The sequence below is a fragment of the Podarcis bocagei genome, assembly GCF_964188305.1.
Source record: "Podarcis bocagei genome assembly, chromosome: 3".
Lineage (NCBI taxonomy): Eukaryota > Metazoa > Chordata > Lepidosauria > Squamata > Lacertidae > Podarcis > Podarcis bocagei.
The window spans coordinates 71,074,853-71,085,611 of record NC_138127.1 but is presented as its reverse complement, the minus strand read 5'-3'; the positions used below and the strand labels follow the sequence as shown (position 1 = coordinate 71,085,611).

The 10,759-nt window shown below is 45.7% G+C and overlaps 1 protein-coding gene and 1 long non-coding RNA gene across 6 annotated transcripts in view; one reads left to right on the top strand and one right to left on the bottom strand.

The window, feature by feature from the left end:
- Nucleotides 1-10,759, top strand: part of LOC308583396 — a 443,390-nt gene that overhangs the window by 145,770 nt on the left and 286,861 nt on the right. The window lies entirely within an intron of this gene.
- TMEM63B (transmembrane protein 63B) overlaps nt 1-10,759 on the bottom strand; it is an 84,034-nt gene that overhangs the window by 4,211 nt on the left and 69,064 nt on the right. For all 5 annotated transcript variants that reach the window (XM_081187264.1, XM_081187266.1, XM_081187267.1 and 2 more), the window contains 8 exons: nt 8,718-8,824; nt 7,467-7,553; nt 5,918-5,983; nt 5,164-5,326; nt 4,133-4,238; nt 2,791-2,958; nt 1,281-1,396; nt 433-516 (listed from right to left, as the gene is read on the bottom strand). In XM_081187264.1, the coding sequence (XP_081043390.1) occupies nt 433-516; nt 1,281-1,396; nt 2,791-2,958; nt 4,133-4,238; nt 5,164-5,326; nt 5,918-5,983; nt 7,467-7,553; nt 8,718-8,824 (897 nt within the window). The remainder of the gene's footprint in view (nt 1-432; nt 517-1,280; nt 1,397-2,790; nt 2,959-4,132; nt 4,239-5,163; nt 5,327-5,917; nt 5,984-7,466; nt 7,554-8,717; nt 8,825-10,759) is intronic.

The window sequence follows — 10,759 nt, the reverse complement described above, 5'->3', positions numbered from 1 at the left end:
GATTCCCGTCCCACTCAAAACTAACTTGCATTGGGAAATGACAGCCGCAGCTCTTTCTGCAGCGCTCACAGAGCATGCCGATGCGTTAGGAGCCAGAAAGCAGAAGAGAAAGGGGCACTGACCAGTCTGGCTTCACTGTCCAAGCTGAGAGACAGAGGCAGAAAGTGAACAAACAGCACCGGGGGAGGGGCAGAGTGAGGTTGCCGGTCCATCATCTCAGAAAGGGCCAGTAACAGAGAGGCCTGTTTTCTGCCCATGCTCCGTGGATGCTGCTCGTGTACAGCCAAAAAGGTGGGGGCCTGATAGGAAATCTGCAAAGGCCTCTCCCTCCTCCTCCTCCTCCTCCTCCTGCTCCTCCTCCCCATACTCAGACATAAGAGGGCACAGAATATCCGATGTTGCAGAAGGCAAGCGGAGGAGCCGGAGACTCACAGCTGATTTTGGAGCTGGTGGGTGGCTGGCAGCGGGCCGTCCGTTCTCCCTCCCATCTACAGCATCCACCTCTGTGTGGTCGATCTGGAAGACAGAAGCATGCGTGGCAGGAAACCAAACAGCAAAGGCAGCAGCTTGCCAGTTCTGGACCTGCCTGCCCTGCGGGAACATGATGCAACCAGAATGGTGCCAGTGGTGGTAATCACTGCAGGAGCATAGCTGTCAACTTTCCCCTTTTCTTGCGAGGAATCCTATTCGGAATAAGGGGATTTCCCTTAAAAAAGGGAAACGTTGATAGCTATGTGCAAGAGCTGGGCTTCAGGTGCTCTGCATGTAGAAGAGGAGCAGAAGGAAGCTCTGAGCCTCCACAGCAATAAAACTTTGAAGGGCCAAGTTCCATGTAGCTGCATCACTATGGAAGCTACTTCTTCACAGTTTCTTCTCACGTGGCTCCTGAAAATGGAAGAACCGCGAGATGGACTGGTTTCCCCTGCCAGGGCTTTCCTCCCCTCCTGTGGGGAGGGACCACGGAATTGGTCCAGCCCCCACATAGCTCCTAAAGCGGCTGAGACATGCAGCGAGGGCAGGAAGACCAAGACAAAAACCAAGGGATTAGGAGGTGGTCTTTTTTCATCTTAGAATGGAGTCCGCCTCTTGCAGGAAGCTTCTCCAATTGCATGTACACAGGGCTTTCCCCATCTCTTCAACAGACGGACGAAGAACACAGGTGTGCCTGGGATTCTGCCCCCTTCCCAAATCTCTCTAGGGAAACATGTGAAGCAGTTCTTAGGGGAAGCCACCACACAACCCTTTCAGTTGCCCTGAAAACACCCTTCCACTACAATTACCTTGTAATTGTGAGCACTGAGGTATTTGAAGTGTCCAAAGCAGACATGACACAAGCAGATCACGATGGTGATGACGAGAACCACAAAGGTGAACATGGACGTCAGAGCCAGGAACCCTGAGGAATGCAAAATAACCTCTGTCAAGGTTGCCAGGTATATACCTTCTCTTTTCTCTGCCTTTGCTCTTTGCTCCAGGGGCTTTACTTTAGGCCTTGGCCCTCTCTCATTATAGCTGCTGACCTAAAGAACAGGGTAAGCCACTTCTCTGCTGAAGCATGGCCGCCTTCAGCTAGGCATTCTACCCCCTCCACATTCACCCAACATTCACCATTTTGAACAGCAATAGTGGTGTGTTTGTGTTGTGTGTGTGTAAGCAAGATGGGAAAGAAGATCCTTTCATCTTTATCATCTGTTGTGGCACTCCAGAGTGGCTATACAATGGTTATGTGTGGCAACACAGGTCCCCATGATAGCCAGGGTGGGCTCTTATGTCACAGAAGTGACGTTTTGTGGGCAGAGGTGGCTCCAAGTGACATTGCTTTGTGTCAGGTCATAGGTTCCCATTCAGAAGGAGCAAAATGGAGGCAGTAGCCCATGAAGAAACAATAGATTGGGGTGGGGAATATTTATTTATTTTTACTCCAGAGGGCCAGATTGTTATCTCTCCCACCCCTCACAGGCCACATTTTCACATAAGAAGAGCCTGCTGGGTCAGACTACTGGACCATCGAGTCCAGCATCCTGTTCTCACAACCAACCAAATGCCGGTGGAAAGTCCACAAGCAGGACCCAAACACAAGAGCCCTCTTGGCACCTGCAATCGTTATTCAGAAGCACTACTACCTCTGGCCATCAAAGCAGAGCCCAGCCATCATGGCTAGGAGCCATTGATAGCCTTATCCTCCGTGAATCTGTCTCATCCTTTTTTGAAGCCACTCAAGTTGGCCATTGCTGTTTCCATGGTATGGAGCTGCCACCTGCAAATCTCCTAAACATCACAGTGACGATACACAAGGCTTTTGCTATCTCTTCAACACAGTGAATACCACCCATGGCCACTCCAGACCTTGTTGGAATCCATCTCGCATAATCCACAGCAAGCTTGGCCAATAGAAAGGGATGGTGGGAGTTGATGGCCAGGGAAATCTAGAGCACTGGTTTTGAGCAACCTGATCCAAAGTGGGTCACAACAGGAGCACTACCACCATGCAAATATATGGCAAAAGATTAAGATATGGGTCCCCAAACGCATGTTTTACTTAAAAATGGGTCCTGGGATTGAACGTACCCGATCTAGCAAGTTCCCCATAACTGCTCCAGATTAACGCAATTAACTCATTTAACTGCACTTTCTAATGATCAGAAGGTGGTTCCATCTGCACTGCTTGTGGAGCAGCTGCTCAGCATGCTTCTTGAACCTTGGGCATCAATGTCTCGCTGAAAGCCCTTCTAGATTTATTATAAAGGCAGACGTTAGCAAATCAGACTGGACGTAAAAGAATCTGCTTACCTGTGCGCACGGTGGAGAAGAAGAGGAGCCAAAAGAGGCAGAGGATAGGTGCTGCCACCACCTGGTTCACAGCCCCTGAATGGATCTTTTTATCCAGCTTGGCAGGCAGGTAGGCGTAGTAGAGGTTGTACCTGTCCACCAGGTGCTTCAGTAGCATATACATCAGGCCTAACAGAATAGGAAGGGATGGAGCAATCAGCTGGAAGGCTGAATGAACAGCAGCTTTACTTATTAATTATTTCCACTTGTTTGGTGCCTCCTAAACAGCTTCTACAGAAATCAGACATATGAGAGACCAATGCTTCGCTTGGCAGCTTCTTTGTTTCTGGAGGAATGGAGAAAGCCTGAAAAAATTACCTACTTAGCCACAACTTTGCTGGGTCACCAAAACAGATTCTTCAGCCAGGACTGGTGCCAGCTTTGGAGGGGTCCTTATTAGACCCCACAACATAAGCTCTTCAGTGGCAAAGAAGTCCTTCCCTTGGCAGTGGCAGAAGATGTCCCTTCCTTGGGCAGCAATAGAGCTGATAAAAATACCCCTTGTTTGGGTGGTAGTGAGAGAAAATCTGCCTCAGGTGGTGGTAGAGAAGTTACCAAAATGGCTCCAGGAGACAGCAGTTCTGTTCTACTCCCTTTACCTTGAAGCAGGCAGATACCAAAAATGCCAGTATAGCCAGCAGATTAAGCACTGCTCATGACATCCATTGTTTTAATTCTCCCACAATGCTTTGGAGAGGTCCAATATAGGATATCTTTGGAGCAGTGCTACATTGGGGTCCCAGAGATAGGGTCCCTCCCCCTGAAACGGTGTCTGCATTGTTGGCTAAACTGACTTTGTTGCTGCCTCTGTTACTTACTTCCCTAAAGTAAACAGAGGGGAAGCTGGATGGTGGGTCACCTCAGGCCATTGGCAAGTGGCCGACAGTGCCAACCCCAATGCTGTACCTGCCCTAAGCTTCCAGCAGGAAATGAATCACAAAATGGGAGCTTGCAGATCTCATTCAAGCTACCTTGAACCCACAGCTCACAAGATTAGAGTCAGTTGCTATGTTGTCACCCAGGTGTCATCTTAAGAAACTCACTGTAATGAATCGACACAAAACCCTTGTGAATATACCTATGTCTGCTGCCTTTAAGTATTTGGTGTATTTAAAACCTGCTAGGCCAAGCATGGCCAAACTTGGCCCTCCAGATGTTTTGGGACTACAATTCCCATCATCTCTGACCACTGGTCCTGTTAGCTTGGGATGACGGGAGTTGTCGTCCCAAAACACCTGGAGGGCCAAGTTTGGCCATGCCTGTGCTAGGCAAAAGAAGTCCAAGGAGATGTTGTGGTACCTACCAAATGGGACAATGATGGGGCAGGTGATACTGTAGGTCATTACCACAGTGAAGACACACATCATCCAGGCATAAGCGGCCCCGAACTGGAACTCGTAGGCCTGATGCTGAAAGGCAAGAGGAACAAAAACAGAGATCCTGTTGGCATACACATGAATGTCTGAGTGAGGAGCCCACATGACTATATTCTGGATGTGTGTCAAAGCAAGCCACGATTTTCACAAGTCCGTTTGTCCACAGATTCACAGTGAGGCTCTCACACCAAGATGGTACTGGAAGTTGGGCTCCCTAAGTTGCTGTGGAAACAGGCAAGGTGCAATCACTTCAGTATGTCAATCCAATGTGTCCCCTGCCTTGGCTTAAGGTCGCCTGGGAGTCCGGCTATTTGGGGTAGGGGTGGGGGATGAGAGTGAGGGCCTTCATAGTGACTGCGCCCAGATTGTGGAATACTTGTGCAAGTTTTCTGAATAAAATAAATTCAAGCATCTAGGAGCTCAACAGAAGGATCTACAGGATATAATTTGGGTTGCAACATTTAATTAAGATTAACTGAGGTGGGGGAGACCTTTTGAATAGAAAAGTTATCCCTGATTAAGCAGGCAGGTTAAAATAAAGCTCTCATACACAGCAAAAATGTCTCCCCTAAGATAATGCTTGCTATGACACATGAATATATAATCTAAAATAAAAAAGGATGCTTTTAGCTCCAGAACCAATTTTTAAAAATCCATATGCAAATTTGATTAATTGATTAATCGACTAAAGAGCATGTAATAAATTTAATATTTATTTGATAGGTTGACAGCCCTAGATATGATTTTTATGGGGTCATATCTCCATGTTGTTGTTTTTAACACTACAAGGCAAAAGAACCTCCCAAATTGTCTTCAAAGCACCACTATTTTGAAACCTTTAGACAGTCGTGTCTGGGATCACTCCAGGCAGCAGTCAAACATCCCCTTATGACGTCTGGTTCCAGTTTTGTCCTTAGTTGTGTGACTGGACCAACTCTTGCTGGCATGAGCCACGTACCCGTTTGACATTCTTGCGTTCAGCAGCTGAGCGGGCAAGGCAGAGGCGAATCATGTACATCAGGAGGCCGGGGATACGCAGCAAGTCCATGGCATTCCCAATGAAGGCAGAGGCAATGACGTAGTTCACAAAGAAGGCCCCGTTGTCTGGCAAGAACACACACCTGGGAAAGAGAAAGGAGGGCAATAGAAAAAAGCTTCCCAACCAGGAAAGCAAATGGAATGTAGCGTGGGGATTAACAGAATGGAAGGCGGGTAGTAAATTTTGGGTCAGACGTGTATATACTGATGCCCTTGACTACTTCGTCTGAGTCATTTTCTCCTTGTGTAGGATGTCCCCACTGCCGGAACCACCAATTAGGGGCTAATAGCTGTCTAACACACCTGTGACTCCTACATCCACCTGTGTTACCATGTTGGTTCAAATACAGTGGTTTCCCTTTATTCCCCAACCGTGGTAGGTGTGTCTCTGTTAGCATGGTCTCTGTGTCCCACCTTCACAAAGAAAATAAAGCTTTGTCTTATTCACAGCCTACACAGTAGGTAATTTAAGGAAATATGGCAACTAGGAGCATCGAAGGATAAGATTTCGACAGCATATGGGCAGATGCTTAAATGGCTTGATGTTATCGGACAGTGGCCTACCAAGGGAAGCAGGAAGTGGTGGGAGGAGAAGATTGTGAGAAGCAGAGATTTGCGCCACAGCAGATGTGGCACCAAACCACGCATTTCCCTCCTCTTAAGGCTTTACTTACTCAAATCTCACAGCAGCCTCTGCCAGGAACTTTTTGTCAAACAGCCAGCGGAAAAATACATCCAGACTAGAAAGTGAAGCACACAAAGAGTGAAGAGTAATTATTACCAAGAGGCACTTGGGATGCAACTGCAGTCCCAGCACACGTCTCTTGAGGCTCTATTTGCTATGCTAGGTCAAGGCCCCAGTCCAACTAAGGCCAGCCCTCTGTCTCAGACCATGACCAAGAAAAAGCTCTAGGCCACATTAAACAACCCAACCCTGTTTCTTATTGTGTATTCTTTCTCTCCCTCCTCAGATAAGTCCCTGACACCACACTGGCATTATATTTATATATGGATCGCTTTAAAAGCATTGATTTTAAAGAGATCGATAGTGGAACAAAAGATGCTTCCATTCTTTTAGGCCAAGGATGGGGGAATGGAACCATTATTAGTTTATTTTTGCATTTACTGGGTCTTATTACTAATGTAGTTCTAGAGGAGGTTACATTTACAGAAGCAAATCCGCCTATACAATACAGCCACTTAAGAAAACAAAGCATGTATTACAACCAGACAACAAAAAACTAAGCATTTTAGATATGCTGGCCTTCTAGTGTTGTTTTAAAGTAACTTACTTTTTTCAAAAATAAAAGATACTTAGACTTCAAAGGAATCATTTCCCATGTTTCTGTTACTCATTTTGTTACAAATTGTATTATTATAATAATTAATCCTATTTGTTTTACTTTAGTGTGGAGATATATACACACACACTTTCCATTCACAAGATCCCACAAGTAGGCCATTCAATATTTCTTTTTAGAGATAGGGAACTGAAGCTGAGAAAGCAGGCCTCATTCAAGGTAATATTCAGCAAAATTCTCTACGTGTGTACTCCACAGCACTCATTGCTTACTCCAAGGTGAGTAGGCCCAGGACTGTAGCCTTACTATCCCAATGACTGAAGCCAAGCTTTTCACCTCAGCTCCAATTTTAACAGACCATTTCAGTTCTCCATGAGCTAATTTGAATCTTATACACACTGAATGGAGGTTATTGTGATGTCCTGCCATGCACCCTCTCTTTCTCAATTAAAAATGAAAACAACAAAGAAGAGACTGCATGAACACTTGAGAATTGAAAATACATGGTGTGGAGATGTGTGCATGTTGAGTTGACATTCAACCTCACTGCTTTGATGTACAACAGCCAGACACGGTCCAGCCATTAGGCAGGGTGAGCCGGTTGCCTCAGGTGGCTGAAGCTCCCAGGTGGCACGCGTGCGGATGCCCTGTCAGCCCCACCGCCACAGCCAACAGCAGAGAAGCGCTGCTACCATCAGCACCAATTTTGGGCAAGATCCCATCCATTTGGGATGAGATTTCAGCAGTGGTGCTGTTTCTTGGCAGGGAGGCGATTTTGGCAATTCCTCTTTTCCCCTGCAGCACTCCAGAGAGACACAGGAGAAAGGGGAAAATGGTGAAAGGTGCCACCACCATTGGAAAGAATAGATATTTTGGATCCATCCCAGATATGTTCTCTTCTACTCAGCAACCTTTCTTTTACCTGCTCAAGCCCAGCGACGGCAGCAGCAATACCATGAAGATGAGGAAAGTGTAGCATTTGTGCATGGTTGTCCTGTTCTCTCCAGACCTAGTGGCACAGATAATTTATTATTACTATTAATTACTATTAGTTATTATAGAGGGTGAGTCCTTTAAAAGAGGCCCCGTAGATACAGAGTACACATGTTCTACGGGGCCTTTTTTAAAAGACTTGCCCTGTATGTGACCCAAAGCTAGTTACATTAAAACAAATAAGAACAACCAAGCTACCGAAAAACACAGCTTAACAATTAAAAGGCAGGACCAACAAATCCTGCCCCGCCAAAGGAGGCCACAAATGCCACCCTTCAAATTAAGGCCCAAAAACCCAGGAAAAGAGAAAAATCCTTGCCTGGTGTCTAAAAAAAGATACCGAAGGTGTCAGGCATGCCTCCCTGGGGAGGGCCTTCCACAAGCAAGGGGGCCACCACTGAAAAGGCTTGTTCTTGTGCTGCTACCTTCCTGAGGTACAGATTAAGGTATGCATAACATAACATGTGAGTAAGGGCTGGAAAGGCCTCCTTGATTTAATATTTTTAATTGTCTACGCCATATTTCCATCCTATAATGGCTCTCAAGGTAGTCTGCAATATACTGTTAGATTAATACTGTAGAACTCCAAGAATAAAATACATATCAGAGAAGAACACTACAGTGGTGCCTCGCAAGACGAAAAGAATCCGTTCTGTGATTCTCTTCGTCTAGCGGTTTCTTCGTCTTGCGAAGCAAGCCCATTGACGGATTAGCGGATTAGCGCTATTATCGGCTTATCGGTTTATCGGATCAGCTGATAAGCGGCTTAGCGGCTTAGAAAAAGGGGGGGAGGGGAAAAAAACCGCAGGAGCTCGCAAGACATTTTCGTCTTGCAAAGCAAGCCCATAGGAGATTCGTTTTGCGAAGCAGCTCCAAAACGGAAAACTCTTTCGTCTAGCGAGTTTTCCGTCTTGCGAGGCATTCGTCTTGCGGGGCACCACTGTAGTTGCAAAAAGAAGAACTTGGAACAATATATTTTTGCCTTTTATTATTTTCCTCAGTAGGGATTCATGGGATTTGAAGAAGCATGAAGTTTTTTCTAAAGTTTGCTAAAAGAAACATGAAGTCCATAGAAATCAAATCTTAGTGCAGTGCAGGTGGGCCTGAGGGAGATATTCCAAGCAGAGATTCTGAGTAGTTCAGCTCTCAGGCAGGCAGAGACAATTTCCCCCCATCTTACCTGGTCCAGTGGGCTTCAAAGAATGCTGAATAGTACACAATTGTGGGAAGCAGAGCAGAGAAGGCCCACAGCAGCAGGGTGGGGAAGAACTGGGTGATGATGGGATTCTGGAAAGAGAAAGAGAAAGAAACCATCAGTCACCTGCTCTGAATAATATATAGCAACCAAGAATACAAAGTGTGCAATGGCAGAGCACTAGGTTGGCTAGGTTGGTGGTACGTTATCATAACGTGTATGTGTGCGAAATATATAAATCCAATATTGATATTCCAACATGGTGTTCTTTTCTTGAGATATTATTACTGGTCTGTTTCGGAATGAGTGGGTTTCCTGACCTGCCTACCTATGTTAGTCAGTCGTAGCTGCCAGCCCTGTGTTTCTCACAACTCTTGAATTCAAAGCTTACTCTGCTTTCTGTCCCCCTACACAACACAGCTTGAACAATCAATTCTGTAGATAAGCATGCAAAGATATTTGCACACAACTGTGTGTCTACTGCCTGCCACTGCAGGCCAGGATTTGTGGTTTGTGTCAGGGAACTGACATCGGAGCTAGAGGCGGAGGGAAGGCTCTCAAATGATGCTGGAGAAGGGCCCAGCAGGGAGAGAGGCAGCTCCACAGATGGGGAAGCAAATCAGCGCAACACCAGGGATATAGAGGGGCTGATGGGGGAATCGGCAAGAGGGCTCCAGGACTCTTCACCGGACACCAGCGGGGAGAGCACGGGTCCTCCGCTACCCACGCCCACCCTGCACAGAAGACTTCCGCGCAGAGAGAGTAGGAGGAGACTGGGTGTCAAACAACTTTTATGTTGGAAAAGATTTAAGAAACGCCCACTGACGGATTCTGCTAACGACTGAGGCAGCCACGAAGTGAAGGGCTGCCCAGACTGAAAGGTTTAGCAAGGCAACAAAGACTGGAGGGGCAGCAACTTACGCATGAGCAACCCATACACATTACAGTTTGGGATACATGTGAAATAGCATAAGAGATCTTTGAGCTCCTCCTAAAACCAGGCACAGGAAAAGAGAATAGGAACAAAGCAGCACCTTTTTCTGAACTCTGTTCCGAATTACATTGGGAAGAGAATGGGTGAAGCTGCAGTGATCCCCACAAATCCAAAGCACATCAGTGAAAGAGTCCTCTGCCAGGTGAATTAACACCACTTGAAACACCAGGAGTATTCAATGCACCCAGAATGCTCTCTTGGCAAAGATGAAAGCACTTACTATTTCATGCCCCAGAACCGTGCCTGACTAAGATGTGTCCACCCCATATTTTAAGAACCAGTATACTAACAGATAAGCCAAGTTTATACAAATATTCATTATCTTAAAAGCAGAAGGATTCTTTGTTATCTGATTCAAGTATTGCACACTCAGTACAAGTCAGTTCAGATCTCCCACAAACTACTTTAGGAGAAACTTGTAGTTATTTTTATTTAATGGGCCTCAGTACTGTAAATGCATGGTTGTATTTAACTTGGAGAAACTGGCCGGCAGAATTCCTAAGGCCACTTTAATTAATTTAAATTTCAGCAAATGACTGGCAACATCGCACAGGGGAGTGCCATTAAAGAACACACACACAGCTGGATCTGTTTAGTTATATAAGCTGATTTAGCTGGCAACTGGTTGGTAACGTGTCATTTGCTGTTGAGCATGAACACACACCATTTAAACACCACCGGTCTTGCTAGATTGGTTTGAGTCAATAATTTCCCTTTCATTTGTGCAAACGTAATTAGACAAACTTAATTTAAAAGTAGTAGTTTCTAAACACTGACCACCAGTGGAATTACATCTTTCAGATCCAACAGATAACATCATCACTTGAGCCAGATGTTATATGGTCCTACAGTCCCATAATACATGGACCTCAGAGGCTGCTACCTCAAGTCAAGCTATCACAATTACATTAAGGAATGTAATTATAGCACTTAAAATTATACAAGGAACCAGAAGGAATGAACTTAAGTTTCAAAAAGACATAGTACCATGAATTTTTATTAAATTTTTAAAAGTATGTACTTGTTCTATGCT